The sequence below is a fragment of the Apostichopus japonicus genome, chromosome 6, assembly GCF_037975245.1.
Source record: "Apostichopus japonicus isolate 1M-3 chromosome 6, ASM3797524v1, whole genome shotgun sequence".
NCBI classification, from domain to species: Eukaryota; Metazoa; Echinodermata; class Holothuroidea; order Aspidochirotida; family Stichopodidae; genus Apostichopus; species Apostichopus japonicus.
Window position 1 is genome coordinate 1,885,168 of NC_092566.1, and position 26,248 is coordinate 1,911,415.

Genomic DNA, 26,248 nt, shown 5'->3' on the forward strand with positions numbered 1-26,248 from the left:
ACTAATTTACTTTGTAAACTCATCATCCAACTACTACCCTTTTCTGATTGACAAGTTGTCGCTGGGCAGGAAGGAAACCCCTTGGTGGATGGAATGGTTACCCGGGTTCATTTGATAGTTCCCTCTGTATTCTGAGTCAAGCATCCTGTCCGTTAATTGTTGCTTCAGTTGGCAGATGCTGTAGCCAACATCAGCCAAGTAAGATCATCTGCTACGCTACATTTCAACCAAGTCAACGATCATGACAAAACCTGCACGTGTTCTGCGGTTAAGGGGCTCGTCCAGCAGTTACTGAGTGTTTTGAGGTTTTCACGTTTCCCGGTATATTCAGATTTATAAACAAAGGATTTCATGGAAGGATGGATAAAGTTTGCTGGGACTCTTGTAGGAAGAATAGTTTTGACAGAGAGCAGTGACAGAAAAAGTCTCTCAACTTGAGATGGTATGACTCAGCAACCTGAAGATTCACTTGGTAAGTCTGTCATTTAAGAATTATGGATAGTCAAAGATTCACATCAGTTTTGTATCACTGCATAGTCCAACGTCAGTTGCCCAAGATTTTGTCATATTAATTGCAATTTTAGTAATCGTTCAAAGGAAAATTCAACTTAATGGTTCTTCAGTGTGATTTTTAGTGTAAGTACAGAACAAAGAGTCAATGGCTAAGACCAGCTGTGCTGGGAGGGGGGACAGACGGGGGCATTTATAGAATATTTTGATTGCAGTCAATTAAAGTGGTTTATCAGGCGGTTGGGCTTTTAGTAAATTCGGGTTCTACCACTGCTGACATACATCACTAATTATGCTTACAATTGCATGTTCAGCTCATCCATTGTTTGTGTGTAGTTATAGTTTGGAAAGAACCATCTATCTAGAAATTGATTGATTAATTCATGGATTGATTGTCTAATTTATTTTGGTTAGGGGGTGGGAGAGGGGAGCGGGATAGGGCCGTTGGGGAGTAAATGAAATGTGCAACAAAAGTTTGGTTATTTTATGCAGTATGAATATTTATTAACAAGATTCATATTCAGTGTTTTGACATTTTAACTTTAAAATTAAGTACCTTTCTTTGAATTTGCTTAGGATTTTCCTGTGAGTCTTCTGCAGCATAAATTTATTTCAAAAACATTGCAGGAAGCTTTCATCATAATTTCTTTTTTTGTAAACGTTTGTTTGTTTACGACCTGTTTTCAGGTGTTTATTAGATCCTGAGCTGCGATGGAGGTTATACCATTCACCCGTGGGGATGTTCTTGTTAACGGTTGGCTGGTCACCAGAGGACCGAGTCGTCTTCCCTTTCGCCAGTGGAGGCCTTACTGGTGCGTTCTCGCCGGGGATCAGATATATTATTTTCGTCTGGCTGGATCCATTCCTTTGAAGGGATGTAAAGTTTTATCTCGTACCAGTCATGACCCCGAAGAGCCTCTCGGATTTGTTTTAGAGCTTCGCCCCGGTGAGTAAATTTGAATGTTTTAGTAATTGCTGTGATGGGACAGCTTAGTGTTCAGGAATTAACTCATTACTGCTTTGTTCATAAGGCACAGAGCTGACTCAGTTGGGTTTTTGTTAGTCATTTTGAGATATGAAATCTTTTAACGTACGTATTGGTTGGACCTTTGGTGACACATTGGGCTAAGGCTACTGTAGAAAAGTTCACCTAGTCAATTCCTCATGTCACTGTCCCATTGGTCAGGTCTTTCAAAACCTGAAAAACTTGCAGCAACCATACCCCTTTAGAGTGTAGTTAAAGAACATTCGGTATGCCTTTTTACTCATTGATATTTTCTTCATCTCTAACAATTTCATCAACTTTGGTTTTGTTTGGCCTTCTTGGAGAAGTCACGATATTTACTTGTAATGTACAGGTTCACCCTCTCTCCCCTGACTGACAACATCCACAGCCGTGGCATGTAAAATGTTCTCCAGCAGTGCCCTAGAAATTCTGTATGAAATACCCAGTACTACTAATACCAATACAGTACTATACACTGTACATACCTGCACACTGTTTGATAGCAAGGAACCCACTGAAGTTTTAATTGGTTGACCCAGTGTTTTAATTTCCACGACAATTTAAAAGTGCTTAGAGTGGTGTATCACTACTCACTACAGACATCCTGTGACTAGGAAGAAATTAATTAATTTCATTGGTTTGTATGATACACCATTAAGTTGTTAAACCGCGTTTCTGTTCAAGGAAAAAAAAAACTGAGTTGACACATTTCGGGGGGTACAGTGGTGAGCTGCGACTTAGGACTTCAAAAACTGTGGGTTAACACCCAAAATTCTGTTTAATAATCAGAGGGAAACAAAGTAATAACTTCAAAAACAGGAAATCTCTGGTGAAGTATTGAAGCAGCGAGTGTTTCATAGCACCGTGGGAGTTTTTTTGTTTACAAACTTTTAAATTGCGAAAGATTTCAGATGTGTTTTAATATCCTCTTCCGGGCTACAAGGTCATATGGGGTTACTGTACATCTAATCTTTTGTTTTCCTTTCCATTGTATGATGGTCTATAAGAACTTGGAAGTAGTTTTTGTCCTCAAAATCTACTTGCAACCCACCATCCATATACCCCCATATCAACTGGGTAATTCAGTTTGGTACATTCAGCCTAGTAGGGCATTCAGTGATCATATGTATCAGTAGCATTGGCAAAGGGGAAAAGAGATTTACAGACAAAAATTTGGGGTTGGGTGGTGGTGGTGGTTAGGGGGGGAGGGGGGTGGAGCGGGACAGGGGAAGTAGTTTGGAAATTTGGAGAACCATGTATTGTCTAATGCACCTGAAACCTAACTTGAAGCTCTGAAGTAGAATAATGTGACAACTTGGAATAAATTATTGCTCTGATCTGAATCTGACCTTTTCAAACATAAATAAATATTGATTCTATATTTATCAGAGTAGAGGAAATGCCAGGATGTAGTTTGTTTATATATTCCCTAATGATTTTGTTTTTTAATCATTAAAGTTAAATCAATATTACTATTTAAAGTACACTGCTCAGGAACTCTGATTAATTTACATTAGTTCCTGCCCCATATACAACATATATTCATAAATAGGACAATGTCTTGATATGAGTGAACATAACAATGCTTGGCAGAGATTGGAGGGGCTGGGGGGGGGGGCGGGTTGGCAGCAGCTTTTCTGAGAAGTTCAATGGATATTTGCAGTCAAAGTCTGAAAATGTTGTAAACATGAAAACTCTAGAAGTACATCTTTTTTGAACTTAATACTTAGTATGTAGATCCAGCTTGGTGAGTACAAGAGTCATATTTGAAATTGGTACAAGAAAATGGTCACATGAGGTAAATAAGTGCTTAAGTCTGAAAACCTTTTGAACATTACAACTCAAAAACTTTACAATCACCCTGTGAATTCTCCAATGCTTTGATTTTCTTTTGGTGAACATAGTTCGGTCAAATTCAGTTCAGTTTCATTTTGTGATGGGGCTCTAAAGGTCTTCAACAAACTATATACATTAATCCAGGAATGTAATCTGCATCAAAGATATGATAGTCTTGCTTAAATGACACTCTCTGGCTCTTATCAGTTTTCACCCTCTGAACTTCAAGGTCTTGGTCAACAGGTTATCTCAAATGGTGCAAAAATTGGCTCAAGGGATCAACAGGTTATGTCAATTGGTCTCAAAATTGGTCATTTTCTCTGTGATTTATACCAGATGACTTTTGCTTTGGCAGTAGGTTGTAAAAATATTTCAAAGTGTATAAAAAATGTCATGTAGAGCTTAATAACAATTATTATTTGCTAGCTCAACATTGGTAAAAGAAAATGTCCTTTCATTCATACATCTATGTGTCTATATTTCACATTGGAAGTCTTTTCTTTCCGGATTTTTGAACATTTTGGAACAATTCTACAAATTCTAAAATCCTTACCAGTGAATGAAATGGTTGATGCCCACAAGGGAGTGCTACAAATCAGAGCCGGAAATCTCTAATATTTTCTGGTCCTCACTTAATTCTAGGACAAATTTAAATCACTTGCTCTACAAGTCTACATTAGTCAGATAGTTATGTGGAATTTTAAGCAAGTTGTATGGCAAGGAATCACAAAGCCACCTGGCTTAATTTCTGGCTAGATTACTCATTCCTGTACTGTACATCAAGGATACACTCATGTTATTAAGCCCTCAATAGAATCCGTAGCGAAATGAGTATGTCACGATCGTGTTGTTCCTTCGAGGATGTTCGTTTCCGATGAAATGCATATATAGTATGCGATGACACCTATTTGGGATTATATCGGATGCAGTCACCCTTTTTCGGATACAAGGAAAATCCCCGAAGAGTTCAGGGGTGACTCGAATCGTAATGACATGATGACAACTATTTGACAAGGTTCATGGTTCATGGTCTGTACAGTGATGACATGTATAAAGTAACGTGTCATCACATTATAATGATAACATGAAGCTATACGTGTTGCTTGATATGTCTTAGTGCAGGCAGGGATCCACCCATACAAAAACTTTACCTGGATCTACTTCTCAGACTGCAGTGGGCGGGGGGGGGGATGGGATTGGTGGTGTGGAGGGGATATCCAATCAGTAAGGTTGAGGTGGTAAGACCTGAGGACAAACCTTATAAGTTTGACATCAGCAGGAGTTGTAACTTTGAACAAGATGTATTTATTGTTCAGTAACTTGTTTGCATGCAGGCAATTTTTAATAATTCACTCGATAAAACTTTGTTTACCTCGTTGCTGTTTTCTGTAACTCAAGCTTCTGTCGTAATATTGACCTGAACTGCTCTTGCTATGCAAACTAAGACTATCTGAGTCTCGCTATGTTTTGTGTCAAAGCATTATATGGTCCAATGCATTGTTAAATGTCAGTTCTGTTTTAGATGGCTGTTACCAAGGGCAATAAGAAAGTGTGGGGGGGGGGGGAACATTGGCTCTAACGGCCTCTAACTTCCAGCCTTGTCATTCAGGCTCTCTTCTAATCTGGATATTTGACATGGATCTTTCTGTTGATATTTTTCAGTGAAACAAAAATCCTCACACCATGATTCGAATGAAGACAGCCAAAGACATGGGAAGCCTTATCCACTGTGTTCCCCTAAGCAAGCAGAACTGGACTTGTGGGAGAGAGAAGTACGCAAAGTGAGAGGTGGTAAGTAACCAAAAGGAACCGGGGGGGGGGGGAGGGGTGATGATACACAAGAACGACAGGAGCTAGGTAGCAAAGATGTAGCTCATTAAACCAGCTGATTATGTTTGCAAGAACTCTCTCCTGCCATGTCATAATCTCCTGCCTAAAATAGTTTAAACATGATTTTAAGTCTTCAGAAAATACAGCTGAGGTTTTGAGTACTTCACAGAAGTGAGAGACACCTTATTGATGGAAATTTACCTCAAATGGAATGCAAAACCTTACGTAAACCTTCCTTGAGTGTGAAAATTGCTCTGTTGACATATATATCCGTCAGTCTAGTATAGAAGCAGTTGTTTGTGTTTGGTCAAGAACTTGATCAAATCAATTTATTACTCCAAGCAAGGTTGTAATATAGATCACATTAAAGACAAAATCTTATATATTTTTGCTGCCAATTGAAATATACCATGTGAAGGTTGATAAGGGAGTAAATGGATCCATTCCCGAAATGTTGTCACTCAGAAACATTTTCATATCAGCATTCAAAAACACTTGTAACTTATATGCAAAATTTCAAAATGTTTATACTTATCACTTCATTATTTGAGACCAAAGCTTGACCAACCAATCAAATTACCTACATTATTATGGGTGTTTCATATTGAAGCATCCCAAACAATAAGGTAAAATGTCTTGCTTTATTTTACAATATATTATTGCTCAATACAGTACCACCTCCTCGCACCCCCCCCCATCCCACCCCCTGACACAAACACAAATTAAGAAGAAAACAAGAGGGCAAAAAAGAAAAGTTCACAGCTTAACTCTAGAATTGAGGTGAAACCTTTTCCCAGTTCTTTTGCTCTTTGGATGCGTACACATTGAATGATAACAGTGCAGATTGTTGACTTGTTTGGGTTTATTGTCCGATGCCAAAGTATTTGAACTCCTTCTTTATGCAATTTCCTACTGATGGAAGCATGTGTCGAGTTGGGGGTGGATGTCTTCAATTAGACAGATGTGAATGCACTTCTATGACACCTAACTCTATACCCGATTCCCACCTGGTCAACAACAGGTGACATCTTTAATTTGGTTACGTGGGATTTGTTTACTTGGTCAGATGAATTGAAATGACTGGAATTCCTTATACAATTTCTTGAGGTTTATTTCATCGGGTAGTTATTGTCATTAATAAGGTCACTAATCAATTAAACTTTGACTGAGGATTCTATCCCGACTCAAGAATTGCTAGATAAGCCAAAATGGCCACAATACTGAAAACTTAAATAACACACATTTGGCAATCCTCTGAATGTGTGCTGTATCTATACATTCATGCTGTAGTACTTGCTATAGCAAGTACTACAGCATGAATGTGTATACATACAAGTTGAATTACCCTTTGTATGAGTACAAGGCTCAAAGCTTTAATTTTTTAATTTCTCAAAATATGTCTGCAGTTGTTCAAACTGAGAAACATTTTGGGATGTTGTCACCTCATGATTGTCATTCCGGAAGCAATTAATGATTCTATTTTATTGTGGTAGTTTTGGCATGTAGACTCATTTTATCATGTCAGTGTTAATCACTTTCAAAATTCCAAAACAGAAAGTCTTAACCTGGTCTTTTTTGCTGCTTTAATATATAACTTGGCTATAGTTAACTAATGAAATGTATATCGATTTCTCGTTAGTATCGTAATTAGTATTGAACCAATATCAACATTTTCACAATGTCAGTGCAAAAGTTCCTATCGACGTTGGTACCACGATTAAATGATGCCTCTCTTTGCCTTATTGTGAAGTCTCTTTGAAATAGCAGTACCCCAAATGAGGACCAACTGAATTTCATCATTATTCATTTATTTCTCATTTGCTGAGGCAATCGGCATGGAGAACCAGGGCCCGGCCGGGTACAATAATGTTACCGGGCCCCACTTTGAAGTCTTTGTCTTTTCCTTAAGTGTATTATGGTTATGAGAATATAATATTCTTCATCTCATATTTCCTGGCCGGGCACTCTGATATACCCCGGGCCTTGTGACTGTGGCCCCTTGACCCTCCTCCTCTTGTCAGCCCTGCTTGTGGCTTGGAAATGATATACAGGAGTTACAAGGGGATTTTAAATGAACGTGAAAAATATAATGCATGTTGGGAATTGACAAACTCTGGGTAAGAAAGGTTTTTGCTTTTGTGCTGTAGTTTAAAGTTTTCCTTATTCGGCTCTCTGCCTTGGTCTGTTTCAAACCCTGTTACTCTCCTATTTGTTTGGGCAGGCATCTTTGGGTTGGTCTGTTTCACACCCTTGTTACACTCCTATTCGTTTGGGCAGGCATCTTTGGCTTGGTCTGTTTCACACCCCCGTTTCTCTCCTTTTTGTTCGGGCAGGCATCTTTGGCTTGGTCTGTCTCACACCCCCGTTACTCTCCTTTTTGTTCGTGCAGGCATCTTTGGGTTGGTCTGTTTCACACCCCCGTTACTCTCCTTTTTGTTCGTGCAGGCATCTTTGGCTTGGTCTGTTTCACAACCCTGTTACTCTCCTTTTGTTTGGACAGGCAACTTTGGGTTGATCTGTTTCACACCCCCGTAATTCTCCTTTTTGTTCGTGCAGGCATCTTTGGGCAGAGCTTAGAAGATACCATAACAGATGAGAGTGAGACGAGTACCAGATCAATTCCGAGTATCATTGAAATCTGCACAGAGTATTTACAGAAACATGGTTTGAAAGAGGAGGGATTGTTCAGGTAAAACAATTATCTTTAAGATTTAGATTAAAGGCTTAATGTAGACGTACTGTATGAATGAGATGAGGTATATTGGGATATGTATGGATAAACTTGTATTAGTCACATACACTGACATTGGCTCAATAATGGTTACCATGGGAACAAAATGATTGCAATTGCAGGAGGCTGCAGTTTGTGTTGAATATGCAACAGTTTATTCATACCACTGTGGATTATAAAAGGAAAGACCAGATACTTAGTCCAACATTGCAATTGGAATGACAAAATTACTGGCAAGGTTTGCAAATGAAACTAGATTGAGTATGTGGGAAATAACATTCTCTATGATGGATTAAATGGTTAAGTACTTGTTTGGTGGTAAATGTGATTGTAACTACATAGATAACTTACTCAAGAATGGGAAGTATATAAATTCAATTATATAGTGAAAAATACATGCATAGCTTGGTCAGAGTGACAGGAAGTTTACAGCTCGATGCAGAATGCAACTTTTAAGCTTGGTATAAAGCTATGTATGACACCTGGTTGGATTAACATTTGATATATTAGGTTGGGTAACGTAACATACTAGGAGCGCGAGGCTTATATTGTCAAACAGTGCCAGAGTAAGATCCTCTGGGCCCCTAACACACAGTATGCTCATCTACCCCCCCCCCCTCACCCCTCCCTTCCTTTGAACTGGACGCAACCCCAAAATTGAAAGTTGTTAAGTCTAACCAGGGAGTTGTTATGGAACAACTCCCTGGTCTAACCTAGAAGTTTTCACTGGGGCCCATTGACCTTGGGTGCCCCTTGATATTAGGCCCTTAGGGCACTCCATCTGCATATTAGATGATGTAGATTTTTGTCTAAGTAATGGTTACCATGGAAACAAATATCATTGCAGTATACAGTGGCAATGGCATACATAGCAACTGTAACACATATGACATATATGTAATCATATATATATCTTTAACATTCAGCAGATAGAATGTCCAAGGATCCTTGAAAGACATGTAAAAGAGGGTGTGTAGAGTTAAGATCTAGTCATAATGAGGTAGTGATTGAATCATAGTGGGCGATGCTCGGATCTTGAATGACTCATTCTATTCAATTTGTGAGAACTGGTTAATATCGCTGGCCAAGCAATAGAATCAAACCCCTGGTAACATGGAGACCACCAGGTCATTCAACCAGACTAACGAGCACTCATTTGGGAAATGGTTTTTTAATATGCGAGTGAAAGAGAGACAAGAAAACTAGGCCAGCATGTTGAGAACTGTCCAATATCTCTTCATGTTTAGATGGATTAGTTTGGAGACGGTCTTCATATATATATCTTTCCTGTCTAGGCATAGCCAGATCTAATTGACTCTGCTCATCATCATTTAAATTGTCTTTATTTAATTTTCCACCAAAATGAATCATTTCTTTGTCACCTTAAGCTTGGTCGGTAAATGGCAGTAATTATGCTAATTAAATTACAATTAAAACAACTTGATGTGCTTTTTCTGTCGGTATTGACAAATCTCTTTACCATTCATATCTACCCAGCATGCAGTCCTGACTTTCTTGAAAGGGGTAAAAAGGGGCAGGGGAAAAATGGGGTAGGGCAGGGGTAAAAGGGGTAAGAGCAGGGGTAAAAAAGAGGTAGGGGCAGGGGGATTAGGATTGATCTTTCCAACTTAGAAGTAAAGGGAGGGGGGAGGGGGGAGGGCGGCGGCAAAACCTCCATATATTCATTTCCAAAGGAAACCATTTCTATGCTATTACAATCGTTAAGCATTTTCTCTTTGTGAATAAAAGTACAATTTTCATAACCATCTTGTCAAAATAATCAATGCCTTGTTGTGCCATAGCATCTTTGCCATGGAAAACACTCAGTTTTATCAAGTTCTTGACAAAAATCCTGTCAAAGGAAAACATTGGTTGCCTGTTAAGAGGTGTTTAAAGTGTTTGCATTCAACACTATTTTTCCTTTAATTTTCCTTCCTTTGTCTTTTCTCTACCAGACATTTAACAACTGCTTAAGTATCACTTCCTTGATGTTTACATGTCACAATACTTTCATTAAGTACAGTAACTTTCATGCTATATATTTCAATACATATATATCTCTATAGCAAAATGAAGCCTAACCTGAATAAAACAGAAATATTCCTGTTGCAGTGTTGCTAGGATCCAGTGGTGGATATCCTGAACACTGTTTTATATTTATTTTTATGATCTTTTTCTCTCTTTAATTCACAGATTGAATGGTAGAAATGGAACAGTCCAAGGACTTCAAGATGAATTTGACAAAGGTGAAATACCAGATTTTGAGCAACGAAATTCCAGCGTCCACACAGTAGCGTCGTTGATGAAACGGTACCTGACACTGCTGCCCGAACCTATTATCCCATGGAGGCATAGCCGTTACTTCATACCAGCTATGCAACGGTTACACGAGAATGAACCCGATGGTCAGAAGCAACTCATGATGCAGCTAGCCCTACTTCCTCGTGTCAATTACAATCTCTTGAAATATCTCTGCGAGTTTCTCCACGAGGTGCACAGATATCAGATATATAACAAGATGAGCTTGGGGAATTTAGCCAACATCTTTGCACCGCATATTCTGCGACCGCAGCATGCAGAGGGCCAGTATCTGTTGGGGAGTACCGCCCTCAGTCTGCAGCTGGTGTATTACCTGATCCGTCATCACGACGTCATTTTCCCGCCATTCAGTGTCCTTCATGAGCAGATTTCGTACCAACCTCAGGAACTGATTAATCATGACAGGTTAGCCAAGGAGTCTACCCTAAGACCGTCTTGCGAGGACCTGCCACTCCCTAAGGAAACAGAGGTGAGACTACGTAATCACGTCATGAATATCCATTTACCAGACGGAAGTAATTACACAAATAACGAGGTCATCGAGAGAAACAGTTGTGACTCAGAGTGTGTGGATCAGCTCAAGAATCCCATTTACGAAAATGTGGACTTGGCATTACCTAGAAGTAGCCCCTCGGCAGGGTCAATCGTAGAGGCCATGAGGACCAGGGTGCCCCCTAAGCCAAAGCCAAGAACGGATCAAAAAGCCAAACGCTATGGAATATCGTACAAGGACACCCCGTCGGTGCTGACAAAGCTTGGTGTAGGAGAGAGAACGTTTTCAAACGCCTCAAAGGCTATCAAGTCGTCAAACTTGTCAGATGATAGTAAAGAACTGGGAATCCTCTTTCACGGGAAGAAGAAGAAGAAATGGCAGAAAGAGGATATTCACAGTCAGATAATATCCACTTATCAGAATTTAGAGGTCGGCTTACAACCGTTGGCTTGCCTTAAAGATCCCGGAGTAACATTCATGAACTTCAAGAATGCCAAGAACATTCCCAACGGCAGAGAATCTAAAACCGTCGCGAGTAAGAGGGCGCTGTTTGCCTCGTCTCACGATATTATGAAGAAAGGCAGCGGACCTTTCGCCCCGGTCCCAGTGCCGAGAAGCTTCACGGGCGACTCCATCCAAGACGAGAATTGTAACGAGAGTTACGAAGTCAGCCTACCTCTGGAGATGAACATAAACAAAGACGTTGCGGGGACTGTGCTTGCATTGAGGACGTCTCTGGAAGAGAAGGATGACGAACTGGCCCAGCAACAAAAGATTACAGAGAAGCTGAAGAAGGATCTTGAGATCTTAAAGAATAGATTATCAATGGAGGTAATTAGCCATTCAAAATAGCTACTACCATCAGTATTACCTGACAAATATGCTAGAAAAGTCAAATAATGGTCACTTATAATCAAACTTCAACAGGTGTTCAACTGAATTCCTCAAAATGTCTTCCTCTTAGGAGACATCCATCAAATAAATGTATTCGGTAATGTCAATTGCAAAGTGCCATGGAAAATGGGCAAATTGCTATACAAGTGCAAAGATGCATGCATCGCAGTTTTTGTTCACAGGAACTATAGTATGCGATAAGAAACAAAGTACATCAAAGCTGTATCAAAACTGCACAAAATTTTACACTAAATTATTATTCCCTGACATCCCTTCCATAAAGTCTGTTATAATCTCTTGGGGTAATTCTAACTTATTTCTGATGAAAAACACACTCTGGGTTGAAGTACAGCCTATTAATAAAGTTTTGCTTTTATATAATTTTAATTCTCTCATCTTGTTGCTAAGCAACATTTCTATAGCACCATTGTGAAGCAGGATTTTATCTAGAGATTGTGTAGCAAACCTGCCATGCAAATGAGTATACTGAACCTGTATAGTATCTAATAGTTACACAGTACTCAGGGATGTGCCCAGGATTTCCTGAGTGCGGGGTATACTGATCGCTATCCTGGGGGAGGGGCCTAAGTGGAGGGGTGACATTTTTACGTACGTGGTGCACTCGCCCTACAACTGCCAGCCTGACATTGACAAGGGCAAGTTGTATACAAAGCTAGTGTAGTGTGATACTGCATGCTGCAGATTAAAGCCACACCTACTCCATATCTCCGCACCTGTGTTTATGTGAAATTGACAAATGGGGGTAAACGAGGATACATGTGGCCCAATTTATGTTGAATATAATATTAGGAATGTCTGAATATTAGATGATAATAGTGCTGGGCGGGATTCACGATTTTTAAGACAGTGCTGGGCGGTAATTTTTAGTGCTGGGCGGGGCCGCCCAGTGCCGCCCAGCGTGGGCACATCCCTGAGTACTGTTATATTTTATCAGGGACAAAATGCTATAAACCCTGACATTGTTATCCAAAATGGTAAAATTTTCACCACTTCTTGGGAATTGTTATTAGTTTTTACACACGATTTGATTAATGGAAGTATTATCAATGCAACAAAAGATGTTAGGAATTCTTTGATGTACATTTGGTGTTTAAATGTGAAGGGTTGATATTTCTCACATTTTGTTCTTTTTCTGACAGGCCATTGCTAGACGGCAGGCAGAGACAGAGAATGAACTCTTACAAGAGCAACTTCAGAGTTTGAGGCATCGTCTTGGATCCATGTAATCTCTCGATCATCGTTTTATAAGATTGTCATTTACGGAAATACTTGACTATCTTTTGTGGTAGTAAATGCAACCAGTCTTTAATAAGTGTAACTACATTGTAACAATAAATTTACCATCTAGCACTCTATAGACTGTCATCCATTTAAAGAAAAATAAAGAAAAGAATTGCTTCCAAACTGCTCTTCTACTGCAAAATGCCAGTGTAGGTAAAGAACAAATAACAACTTTAACATATACCCATTTAAAGGTATCAGATCATGAACCCCTCAGTTCTTGCTGCTGGCTTTAGGCGCAGTCACTTCATCATTGAACATTGTGAAATTTCATAATCAGTTTTGATAGTCAGCCACCCTGCATTAATCCATTGAGGTCTGAAGTCAAGTCAGTTCTTCAGCTAAAGATATTCTCATAATTAATTTCATTCTAGTACTTTGAACATTACACTAGATGGCTATGATGACCGTATGTTTTAATATATAGGCTTAACAATAACTAGGCTCAATAAACACAGAACGTATTCATATAAACAAAGTGATTCTGTCATGCTAGACCATACACTCAAGGAGGGTTCATCTTCTGCTTGCTGCAGATTCATTGGTTCCTTTTGGAAGTTCAACATTAGCTCATCAGAATTAAAATTCTTTTGCAAACGAGCAACTCTTTTCAAAATAATGTCATTTTATCCTCATAACAAGAAACAGACATGAAATGGGTACACCATATCCGTAAAAAGAATTTTGTTTTAGTATTGTATTATTTTATTAAGTGACTCCACAAATGTCCTATGGATTACTGATACAGGGGGTCGAGAGGTGGTGGTAAGGGGGGGGGGGTTGAGTTGGAGGTAACTATATTCCAGCTACGTATATTATAGTTGATATAAGAGGCTCATTGGATATTTTATCATATTTTATTGACAGGAGAAAAATAAAAATGGTATTTCAAAGGTACCTTGTACAAGGATATGTGCTTCAAATGAATGAGCTGTTTTATACCTTTTCTATAATCATCCTTTTCAGACAGACACAATTGTGATGTCAGATATACTTGCGTATGTGTAGGAAACTCTTTATGATGTTGTTATCTTGACCCAAATAGTCTTCTCGGAATCAGAGAGTCGGCTATTAAATAACTGACTTTCTAAGTTGTAAGGAAGTCATTTTAAGTCAACTGTTATCTGTGTTTACAGAGGAGGAAGCAGATGTTGACGTAGTTGGTGGGGTTCTTGTAATGACCGGATTCCTCCTGTAAAGACTGCCTGTGGCCATCTTGGCACCTGGATCTGCTTGACCAACAGAATCATGGTGCAAAAATATATGTACAAAAGACAACTTGGCTGTCACACACTGATTGGTTCATTTCCAAGGAGTAGATTCAATAGGAAGTTTTTCATTTAAAGTTGGAGGGGCGAGTTGATGGTGGTGATAGACATGCTGTGACAAGTAAGATGCAGTGAAATTCTATGATGTAGGTTTCTTTACAGGCCAGGAACTTTGTAGTAGCTATGTTGTAAAGCTTACCTGCCTTTGCCACTCATCACTCACTACAACATTCAGTGAAATGGATACATTGAAATGTTTTTATGCTTGGTTAAAAGAGTGTATTTATGCTACGTACAAAACATGACAGACATTTTTGTCTCGCCAAACTGCCCCTCCACCAAGACAGCCTTACAGAAAGTACTGTAAGATAACTTTTTAAAGTGGTATTTTTGTAAATTTTAGGCATCTGGTCACATGGCAACTGTATATATTGTATTAACAAGTAACTCAATTTGACACATCGGATAGATTTACATATGGTTGAGTTACATAAGTCATTGAAGGTGTATAGATGTTATTTACATAGGATGTATACAATGTGTGGGTGTGTAAATAAATGTAATACATATTAATAGATTATTTTGTCATCAATAGCTGTGATGTTTTTGGTTGGTCATGTTCCACAGGCTTCTCATTCAGCTGCATGCAATGATCTATCAATGGCAAACTTAATTCTGGCAGTGCATAATTCGGAGTGGTTTAAGCGGAATATGTTAGAAATGGCCAAATTGCTTTAATTAGTTAAATTTGCAGAAAGAAGTTTGGTTGTGTGTCCAATCCAAAAGAATGCTGTACAAGTAGGGTAATACCATAATGTGTTGATTTATTCATCTCATGAATTTTTAAGTGATATATCAACATGATGCAAGTGTTATTTAAAGCTTGAAGTCACATTGCATGTGTGGGTAGATTGTTAATTTGTCTAACAGTTCACTTAAAGACAGCTAGTCTTGTTTAGTCTAATACATCTTGGCTGTAGCTTGGAATGGAAATGATTGTTGTGAGGGAGAGGGGAGAGATGGACAGGAAGGAGAGAGGGGAGGGAGGGCGAGGGAAGGAGGAGGAGGGAAGGAGAGTGAGAGGAGGACAGGCAGGGAGGAGGAGAGGTGAGGAGAGGAGTGGGATGGAGAGGGAGACATGTATATATTGTTGGTATGTAAATAATGGAAGAAGGGGGGTCGTGGGGAGATAGGTAAAGAGATTCTTGTCCAATACCTTCCCTGTTCATTAGGTTTAATGGGTCAGGTGGAGGTTATATAAGGTACCATCTTGACTCGATCAATGAACTAATTAAGTATGGGCATTATTGAATAAAGATTGCTGCAAATGAAAACTATTCTTGTATTTTGACATTTCATTATTTTGTTAAATATTTGTCTAGATTGTAAATGTCAGATTAAGATTTTCATTCATTGATGTTTAATAAAAATTTCTTGGTATGGAAAACCGAATAACCGTGTAAGTTTTAGTTTCTTGATGTTCATTTCCTAGATTCTTTGCAGAATGGTAGTTAAGAAATTTTTGGATTGTAAACTTGTCATTAATTGTAAAACCATAAAGCCAGTTATATAAGTTGCTCAGAATTCAAAATACTGTAACTATATAACTCATGTAGAGGAAGTGAGTTAAATTTGTTGAATTAAGTGTAGAAATTCCCTGTGGGCATAAACCATGTCATTCACTCATGAGGATTTTACAGCATAGAATTTTAAACCAAAATGTTTCAATATCCAGAAAGAACAGTCTTCCTATGTGAAATATAGACACATTTTACCAACTGTTAGCTAACAAATACCTTTAAATAGTTGTTCAGAGTAATATACATTATATACTGTGAAATATTTTTGAGAAATATGGCCAAGTTTTCCACCATTTGAGATAACCTGTTGACCCCTTGAATCCCTGGGAGAAACCCTCATAGGGGATGCAAGTGTCTTCCATGAGGACTGAACCACAACCCCATTAGACCCCCCCTCCCCCACCACCCCTTAGAATCAGCACATAGCATGCATAAATCTATGGACTTTGATCATTTCCATGGGCAACTTCAGAAGATTTCTCTGAAAAATTAATGATATGCAATGGAATTGTTTCGCGAACCCACTTTTGAGTCTCGCCTCAAGTCTGTGTACACTAGTGGTACACCATATCTAGTAATAGGAGAAAAAAATGTACAGAGACAAATAATTTGGATGAAGAATCCATGAAAAGTTTCTTGTGCTTTATTAATCTAAAATTTGTGGGGAAAAAGCTTCAAAACTTTTTCAAAACTTATTCAGATGGCTCTTGTAATTGATAATAGCAGAGTATTTATATTTTAGCATTGTTGTGGAATTAACACCCCCCCTACCAAAACAAAATACAATATAACAAAAAACATCTCATATATTACAGTCCACTAATCTTTCCTTAAAATTGTTTGGTTTTGTTTCCTTACAGAAATGCCATAACCATGTTCCTGCCTTCTCCCACTCCCCATAGTCAAGGTTCACTAAATTTATTGTCATGTAGTATTCTTTTCCCCCAAAAATAATGAACAATAGTTAAAAAAAATAGGGAACCTTTTCACCTTAATTGTAACATCGATTTTGTATTGCAGGACATTGCCGTGACTTGTTTCATCCATTTATTGGAATTCACTATACCGTAATACTTTAATACAAGCTCAAATTTAGTGAGATTGTACCATCTTTGGAGCATTTAAAGTCAAGACATTTACACATATCTATCTCATTCTGGTGAAATCTGATCAAAGCAATCAACGAAATCACCAAGTTCAAGGATAAAACTAGACCACAGAATAAAATCAGAGAGATTGTCATTTACCATTGTCAACTGAAAACAACATTTGTAACCTTAGCATCACGAAGTTTACTGACAGTATACCAAACTTCATTGTACTTTAGAATATTTATATCGAGGATGAAATTATGTCCGTAACTAGGTATTCTACCCACAACGATGCTAGATATTAGAGAGCAAAAAAACGATGCTAGCTGAATTCTTTAATATCACATTTATGTCAATTATTGCTTGACACTCTTTAGTTTGCATGACATTTATTCAAACTGACATTTAACCAGACTGAGTAACTTAGTGATTCACACCGATATATCAATACTTTCACCTTTTAAGTGGTTATTTTTATGCTCTTGTTTTTTATCACAGTTAAAGTGAATGTGCTCAGTGAGCTGATGTATCTAAGCACCCAGATAGATGGAATATTAAGTTTGTACAACCACAAATCTGCATGTGCTGTGAACCAGCACATGCTGAACCAGCCCACATACTAAACTAGCATAGTTCAACTCCAAGATTTAATTTTCTATAAACACCTAAAACTCACTTTTATAAATGGTTGTTATAGTAATATAAACCATTATAATAAAACAGCTGATACACATGATTTACTGACTTAAAAATGTCTATAATGTTTTCTCAAACAGTTATTAATAATCCATAATGGCTTCCAAGTTACGATTACTCCATCTTTTAGCAGCATATAAAGCCCTTTAGAACAAACTGTTTTGTCATAACATAGTGAGGATAGTGGTAATACTCTGCCAGAGCTCCATACAGATAGTTCTCAATTTCTATTGAATCTAAATTTTGGCTGGCTCTATCAAAACTGCTCAAAGACAAAACTTGCAGGAGATTAAAAATAACTAACTGGTTTTAGGACACAAAACAATGACATCTTGCCTCAAGAGTAGCTGCAATAAATGTAGACATTACATTTCACTGTCGCTAACAAGGTGTAGTATTTATTAGCATATATGAATATTCAAACCAATTTGTCTTTCATAATAGAAAAACACTTCTCAAGTTGAAAAAATGGTAAATATTCTCTTAAAAGAGCTGCTGAAAGTAACTTGAAACAAAAGGACGGCAAGTTTTAACCTGCTTCTCTCAATTCTCCACAATATATACAATTGTCCAATGGTGTCATCCATGTTCTTCTGTGACTGACTACAAAATTTTAGAGTAATTACAAAGCTTTGACTGACCTTGTACCTGGGCTGATGAATACCAGATGTCATATTTTGGCCGTCATTCCCCTCCCCCCTTACATATTTTCATAAATTATTCATTGAAAAGAAAGTGACCACTAGAGAGGCCCTTTCCCTAATTTGGAAAAGACAACAATTTCACACATGACTTCTGAAACAGGTTTGCTAAGTTCATGTTAAAAGCAAAACAAAGTCTGTCATTTACAAAGTATATAATAAAAGAGATTGTTAAATGTTATTTAGTCTGACCCCCATTGTTGAGATAGAAAATATCAAAATTTATTCATTTTATTTGGATGATGTCATAATACAACAATATGTGATGTCATCAATGGACTGAACAAAATACCTGCTTGTGGTTTCCTTTAAAACTTGTAATGATTATAAAACCTTGTAATGGCATCATCAAAACTGAACAGTGATATTTTGAAGTTGGTTATTTACAGTAGCAATTTCATCCCTAGTAGAATGCTGAGAAATGGTGATAAATAACACCCATATCTACCCATATCCCCCTCTAGCAATTTTCCTTCACATACTTCCTCGACACTGAGCAGCAATAATCATCGGCATCTTCTATGGAGCAGTCTCCATAATATTCTGCTTGTATTCGTAGTTTGCATTGTGTTTCAGCAACAAATACAATAATTGGAACAGGCCTACTGTCATTTTCTCGACATGTCATAACTACAGTCTTGCACGGTTTGTCGTTTGTACAATCCACCACAAACTTTCGAACAGGCACAGTACTATAAAAATGCCCGTAACTTGAACTTTGACCTCCTTACTTTGGTCTTCTTCTCATTTCAAAGTCCCTCATTAGGTCAAGTTAACTGTCATGTTCTCCTCTGACGATGATCTTGTTATTTTCTGCCGAGAACTGACACCCACGACTGTGTCAGACTTCAGGTATCGGGTCGTTCTCTTCTTAAAGTTCTTTCTCTATAAATGTCAATTACCATCGCTGTCAAATTTGATGGAGTTCACAGATGTGTCGATGAAACCACCTTTGTAGCTGCCGCGCTTCTTTTTGGTCTTCTCGTGTCTGAAAGCTTTTCCTCTCACCACCCTCAGATCCTGGTTAGCTCTTTCACCCCATGAACCTCTGGCTCCTCTCTGAGGTTGGAGAAAGATAGAGAACGGATTGAAAGTGTGGTGTAAAATGAAATAAGGTTCAATTGATATGAGCGCATTATAATAAACCTGAACAGTTTTATACAACTCCAACCAGGGGCGTAGCCAGGATTTTCAAAGTTGTAGGCACGCCTATCTGAGCAGAGCACCACCATTGGTTGGCGCGGAGCAAACAAGAAAAGTTTTGGTTTCACAAACCCCCAGATGGCCGGAAACCGCCCTTCCCGAGTGTTCATCCTGGTTCCCTGGCCTCTTTCTAACTTGAACACCTCATTCAATTATCACTTTAAACCCCAAAAAACAAACAAGTTAAAATATTAATATAGAATTATGAGTGTTTAAAAAAAAGATAACTTGGCCAAAAAAAGTGTAGGTCCGGGCCTACAGTGCTTCATATTGGCTACACCCCTGGCAAAATGGACAGACTGTTCACAATGATCAAGGTATAACTACTGGATTGTCATGGATAATAATTACAGCAGACTGTCTAAGTGTCTGGTCATTTTCAGGTGATTTATAAAGTTGTGGACCAATAGGTTGCACGCAAATGACTTTGAACAGTGTGTACTTGCATCTTTCTACAGTATAGGGACATCTCATGCAAATATACTCAATTCAGTTCAGAAATTGTGTTGCCCTTTACTAAAGCTGAATTTTACACTATACAAATAGCAAATTGGTCATTTGATAATTTTTAACACTTTTCGTGATATCTGAAATGAAACGTGGACTGGCAACGAACTGCTGTTACAACTTAAATAGTATCATGAATCAAAATCAAATCTTTCCAGGGAAAAAAGTCACAAAAAGGGTTCTTTAGGTATATTGACATTCACATGGTATGCCAGATATCTGGATCAAAAGATGATCATATTGGGCGCAAAAATCAGACGATTTGAAGACAAAATATTATTGAAACCCAACACGAGAATCACTGACACAAGATGCTGAATAGGGCAAAGTCTTCATAAAACAAAAGTATTGATTTTGACCACCTGGAAAATTCATTATACGCATCTATTATAACTATTACCTTTGCTTCAAATGAATTATTGCTGAATTTGTTTTCTAATTCATGATCTTCTTCTCGTACTCGCCGAAAAGGTTCATTCTTCACTTCACCATTCTATGAGAAAATTGAAAAGAAAAAAACCCTATTTTGTTAAAACTTTCATGACCAGGCAATTAAATACAAAGTAAAACAGATTAAAGAGGCTAAGAGTGAAACAATAAGAAGCACAGCTTGGTGCTACTGTATCATATTTACAAAATTATGAATAGCATACAAAATAGGTATATACTGACGAGTAAATTGCCAGAAAGTTTGCTATAAAATGTGTTATTACCAGAGAAGCTTGATTCTTATAGTGTGTGCCTCTATGTACAGTATGTTCGACTCCTGCCACATAGACAATGGGCATTTCATGTCAAAATCAAATGACATTCTGTTTCATGATATTTCACATATCTGACAAGAGTCATGTGAAGTATGACATTACATATCAGATCAACATACAGGGAATATCTAAGAGTTCAAATTATTTAAAGGTTGTGAATTTTGTCTCTCATCAAATGCTGTTATTGCTTACTGTGTAAACCTACAGTACAAACCTACTATACGTCTTTGCAATTGTACAGTACAGCAGCAGGTGGACGGTTTGAGATATGATTGATACCGGTAAAATATTCCTGATATTGATATCTTGATATGATATACTGTAAAGTGAGGCAAGGCACATTTCAGATGCCCAAAAAAAAGAGAGTTGTTTGCAAGCTGGTGAACATTTTTAAGCTTACTGATTTTAGAAGGTAAAGAGCATATATCACTATTAATATAGAATGTCCTTTTCTCTAAAAAAAAAATTGAAATTTAAGAAAATGATAAAGAAAGAAAGATACAAAAATCATAATGAGAGAAAGGAAAAATACTCATCAATTTCACCTTTTCAGACTGCAGTGAGTAGGTGAATAGATTTTACTTTACAGTATATTCATAAAATATTTCTCATTAATTAATTGAAATCAGGTATTTTCAAGACATACCTTTTTCTTGTACTTTTTTGGCTTGGATGGTGTTTCTTGATTATCATCTGCTTCCTCAGGTGAGATTTCCTTGATTCCATTTGTCAAGTTTGCTGTTTCTGATGCAGCAGGGGTGCTAGAAGCCACTGGTTTTGGTTTCTCATCTTCACCATCTGAAGAATCATCACTACTGCTACTCTCATCTTTCTTGGCTGCTACTGGTGTTGCAGCTTTAACAGGGGCTGGTTTCTTTGCGGCTGGTTTCTCATCTTCACTATCTGATGAATCATCACTACTGCTACTCTCATCTTTCTTGGCTGCTACTGGTTTTTTGGCTGCGACTGGTGTTGCAGCTTTAACAGGTGTTGGTTTCTTTGCGGCTGGTTTCTCATCTTCACTATCTGATGAATCATCACTACTGCTGCTCTCATCTTTCTTGGCTGCTACTGGTTTCTTGGCTGAGACTGGTGTTGCAGCTTTAACAGGTGTTGGTTTCTTTGCGGCTGGTTTCTCATCTTCACTATCTGATGAATCATCACTACTGCTGCTCTCATCTTTCTTGGCTGCTACTGGTTTCTTGGCTGCGACCGGTGTTGCAGCTTTAACAGGGGTTGGTTTCTTTGCGGCTGGTTTCTCATCTTCACTATCTGATGAATCATCACTACTGCTGCTCTCATCTTTCTTGGCTGCTACTGGTTTCTTGGCTGCGACTGGTGTTGCAGCTTTAACAGGGGCTGGTTTCTTTGCGGCTGGTTTCTCATCTTCACTATCTGATGAATCATCACTACTGCTGCTCTCATCTTTCTTGGCTGCTACTGGTTTCTTGGCTGCGACTGGTGTTGCAGCTTTAACAGGGGTCGGTTTCTTTGCGGCTGGTTTCTCATCTTCACTATCCGATGAATCATCACTACTGCTGCTCTCATCTTTCTTGGCTGCTACTGGTTTCTTGGCTGCGACCGGTGTTGCAGCTTTAACAGGGGTCGGTTTCTTTGCGGCTGGTTTCTCATCTTCACTATCCGATGAATCATCACTACTGCTGCTCTCATCTTTCTTGGCTGCTACTGGTTTTTTGGCTGCGACCGGTGTTGCAGCTTTTACAGGGGTCGGTTTCTTTGCGGCTGGTTTCTCATCTTCACTATCCGATGAATCATCACTACTGCTGCTCTCATCTTTCTTGGCTGCTACTGGTTTTTTGGCTGCGACCGGTGTTGCAGCTTTAACAGGGGTTGGTTTCTTTGCGGCTGGTTTCTCATCTTCACTATCCGATGAATCATCACTACTGCTGCTCTCATCTTTCTTGGCTGCTACTGGTTTTTTGGCTGCAACTAGTGTTGCAGCTTTAACAGGGGTTGGTTTCTTTGCGGCTGGTTTCTCATCTTCACTATCTGATGAATCATCACTACTGCTGCTCTCATCTTTCTTGGCTGCTACTGGTTTTTTGGCTGCAACTGGTGTTGCAGCTTTAACAGGGGTTGGTTTCTTTGCGGCTGGTTTCTCATCTTCACTATCTGATGAATCATCACTACTGCTGCTCTCATCTTTCTTGGCTGCTACTGGTTTCTTGGCTGAGACTGGTGTTGCAGCTTTAACAGGGGCTGGTTTCTTTGCGGCTGGTTTCTCATCTTCACTATCTGATGAATCATCACTACTGCTGCTCTCATCTTTCTTGGCTGCTACTGGTTTCTTGGCTGAGACTGGTGTTGCAGCTTTAACAGGGGTTGGTTTCTTTGCGGCTGGTTTCTCATCTTCACTATCCGATGAATCATCACTACTGCTGCTCTCATCTTTCTTGGCTGCTACTGGTTTCTTGGCTGCGACTGGTGTTGCAGCTTTAACAGGGGCTGGTTTCTTTGCGGCTGGTTTCTCATCTTCACTATCTGATGAATCATCACTACTGCTGCTCTCATCTTTCTTGGCTGCTACTGGTTTCTTGGCTGAGACCGGTGTTGCAGCTTTAACAGGGGCTGGTTTCTTTGCGGCTGGTTTCTCATCTTCACTATCTGATGAATCATCACTACTGCTGCTCTCATCTTTCTTGGCTGCTACTGGTTTCTTGGCTGAGACCGGTGTTGCAGCTTTAACAGGGGCTGGTTTCTTTGCGGCTGGTTTCTCATCTTCACTATCTGATGAATCATCACTACTGCTGCTCTCATCTTTCTTGGCTGCTACTGGTTTTTTGGCTGCGACCGGTGTAGCAGCTTTAACAGGGGCTGGTTTCTTTGCGGCTGGTTTCTCATCTTCACTATCTGATGAATCATCACTACTGCTGCTCTCATCTTTCTTGGCTGCTACTGGTTTTTTGGCTGCGACCGGTGTAGCAGCTTTAACAGGGGCTGGTTTCTTTGCGGCTGGTTTCTCATCTTCACTATCTGATGAATCATCACTACTGCTGCTCTCATCTTTCTTGGCTGCTACTGGTTTTTTGGCTGCGACCGGTGTTGCAGCTTTTACAGGGGTTGGTTTCTTTGCGGCTGGTTTCTCATCTTCACTATCTGATGAATCATCACTACTGCTACTCTCATCTTTCTTGGCTGCTACTGGTTTTTTGACTGCGACCGGTGTTGCAGCTTTAACAGGGGCTGGTTTCTTTGTGGCTGGTTTGTCATCTTCACTATCTGATGAATCATCACTACTGCTGCTCTCATCTTTCTTGGTTGCTACTGGTTTTTTGGCTGCGACCGGTGTTGCAGCTTTAACAGGGGTTGGTTTCTTTGTGGCTGGTTTCTCATCTTCACTATCCGATGAATCATCACTACTGCTGCTCTCATCTTTCTTGGCTGCTACTGGTTTCTTGGCTGAGACTGGTGTTGCAGCTTTAACAGGGGCTGGTTTCTTTGTGGCTGGTTTCTCATCTTCACTATCCGATGAATCATCACTACTGCTGCTCTCATCTTTCTTGGCTGCTACTGGTTTCTTGGCTGAGACTGGTGTTGCAGCTTTTACAGGGGTTGGTTTCTTTGCAGCTGGTTTCTCATCTTCACTATCTGATGAATCATCACTACTGCTGCTCTCATCTTTCTTGGCTGCTACTGGCTTTTTGGCTGCGACTGGTGTTGCAGCTTTAACAGGGGTTGGTTTCTTTGCGGCTGGTTTCTCATCTTCACTATCTGATGAATCATCACTACTGCTGCTCTCATCTTTCTTGGCTGCTACTGGTTTCTTGGCTGAGACTGGTGTTGCAGCTTTAACAGGGGTTGGTTTCTTTGCGGCTGGTTTCTCATCTTCACTATCTGATGAATCATCACTACTGCTACTCTCATCTTTCTTTGCGGTGACTGGTGTTGCAGCTTTTGCTGACAATGTGACCTGTTTTTTCATGGGTGGCTTCCCCGTTTTATTTGAAGGTGTTGCATCATCACTGGAGTCAGAATCATCCGATGAGCTTGATTCTTTTTTTCTCTTCCCTACCATTACTTGTTTCTTCACAGCTTTTTCATTTTCACTTTCTGAGCTCTCTTCATCAGAGGATTCTCCATCACTTTTCTTAATTTTCTTGGTATTCTGCTGCTCATTTAAAGCAGAGCCTTTTCGCTTTTGCCCTTGGTTTGGCTTTTGCCATCTCTTGAAAATACTTCCAAGGCCTGTGCCAGGTTTAGCACCATCATTCTTCTGTAATGAGAGAAGAGAATAATATGATTGAATGAAAAGGTAATTTGGAATTACTTGCTGAACTGGAACATTGTCCATTTCTTCATCACATGGTTGCCTGAATGAGAATCCCAACAGCCTAATTTCTCAGTTTTCCAAACAGTATAAGCTCTGTCGTATAGCACTGTTCAAAAAGTCAAATGCTACTTGACAATTTTTATGGCAGAGAATTAATGATATTTAATGTGTACAGCAATTAGTAACACTTGGTACATTGCACAGATTCACATAGGATTTATCTTATTTCCAAATTAGGCCTAACATTAGTTTAAGGTAGGCTATGTATTTCCCACACATATGCCCTGCATAATTTTGATTTCGCCACACAAGCATACAATCACAAGTGATCAATTTTAAGGCTCTAATTAAGAATCAGTGCACGGGAGTGCACCTAATACTAATGCATTGTTTACATGTGACAGTGACAAGCATTAGGGTCACAAGCAGGCCTCGACAATAGGGTCGCCAACTCACCATTGGCGAGTAGAATTTTAGCTTTGGCAAATAGAAAATGCACCACGCTCGACATTAAATGTATTCAGTAGCTTTACTTATGCTATCCTAGCCCACTGTAGCCTTGTAGTACTTCATAGTTGTAGGACCTACTGTACAGTAGGCTGGGGTAAATTTAACTAGTGTGACCGAGTGCTTAATTTCCATCTGCAACAAAGGGCAAGATCTTCAACAATCCTCAATTTATACATTCATAATAATATCTTTGTGAAAGGCAGGGGGATTTCTCATCATAGCAACATGACCATCCAGATTTGGTATGCCAGTGAAGGCTGTACCTCCTCAGCACCATGCAGTTACACACCATGCAGTTACAATAGTGTACACAATCCTACATTTAACTATGGATCCACGTGCATTATTATACTGCCCCTATCGTTGGTACTAGATTTGCTACATAGTGTTGCGCAAGACGAAACGCGACAGAAAATTTAGGCGATAAATTCAACATCCTTCACACTTACCAGTCCACTTTCCTCTTGAAACACTTCAACTGTTTTGGAATACTTGTTTTCTTTTAGAAACTTCATAAATGAGGGAATTAAGTTGGTAAATTTTGATGAATCCATGGTTGTCCAGAAATTCCAGCGTGGGCTGCTTAGTAGTTGTTCACACTAATGTCAGCCAATGGTAATGAAATGAAGTATACAAGCAGTCCGCTACGCAGGCTTTTCAGTTTTCGTTCTCACTCACCCCCACAGTACGTGTCGTGAAAATGGTATTGACACTAT

General features: G+C 39.1%; 2 protein-coding genes across 2 annotated transcripts; one reads left to right on the plus strand and one right to left on the minus strand.

Annotated features, from left to right (window-relative positions):
- Positions 1-333: 333 nt before the first annotated feature.
- LOC139968629 (uncharacterized) lies at positions 334-19,122 on the plus strand. Its single transcript, XM_071972818.1, has 6 exons — positions 334-472; positions 1,198-1,456; positions 5,015-5,143; positions 7,739-7,871; positions 10,107-11,556; positions 12,780-19,122. The coding sequence occupies exons 2-6, from the start codon at positions 1,222-1,224 to the stop codon at positions 12,864-12,866; spliced, it is 2,034 nt and encodes a 677-aa protein (XP_071828919.1). The 5' UTR covers positions 334-472; positions 1,198-1,221; the 3' UTR covers positions 12,867-19,122.
- LOC139968628 (uncharacterized) lies at positions 16,397-26,221 on the minus strand. Its single transcript, XM_071972817.1, has 4 exons — positions 25,982-26,221; positions 21,378-24,965; positions 20,368-20,460; positions 16,397-19,316 (listed from the first exon to the last, which is right to left on the minus strand). The coding sequence occupies exons 1-4, from the start codon at positions 26,084-26,086 to the stop codon at positions 19,152-19,154; spliced, it is 3,951 nt and encodes a 1,316-aa protein (XP_071828918.1). The 5' UTR covers positions 26,087-26,221; the 3' UTR covers positions 16,397-19,151.
- Positions 26,222-26,248: the final 27 nt, after the last annotated feature.

Bases quoted from the DNA above. Each gene is read 5' to 3' on its own strand.
- LOC139968628 (XM_071972817.1), bottom strand. From the start codon at position 26,086: ATGGATTCATCAAAATTTACCAACTTAATTCCCTCATTTATGAAGTTT. The intron at 24,966-25,981 runs GTAAGTGTGAAG...CTCTCATTACAG, and splicing joins TTCAAGAGGAAAGTGGACTG to AAGAATGATGGTGCTAAACC. The intron at 20,461-21,377 runs GTATGTCTTGAA...ATTTTCTCATAG, and splicing joins CAAAAAAGTACAAGAAAAAG to AATGGTGAAGTGAAGAATGA.
- LOC139968629 (XM_071972818.1), top strand. From the start codon at position 1,222: ATGGAGGTTATACCATTCACCCGTGGGGATGTTCTTGTTAACGGTTGG. The intron at 1,457-5,014 runs GTGAGTAAATTT...GATATTTTTCAG, and splicing joins TGTTTTAGAGCTTCGCCCCG to TGAAACAAAAATCCTCACAC. The intron at 5,144-7,738 runs GTAAGTAACCAA...TTGTTCGTGCAG, and splicing joins AGTACGCAAAGTGAGAGGTG to GCATCTTTGGGCAGAGCTTA.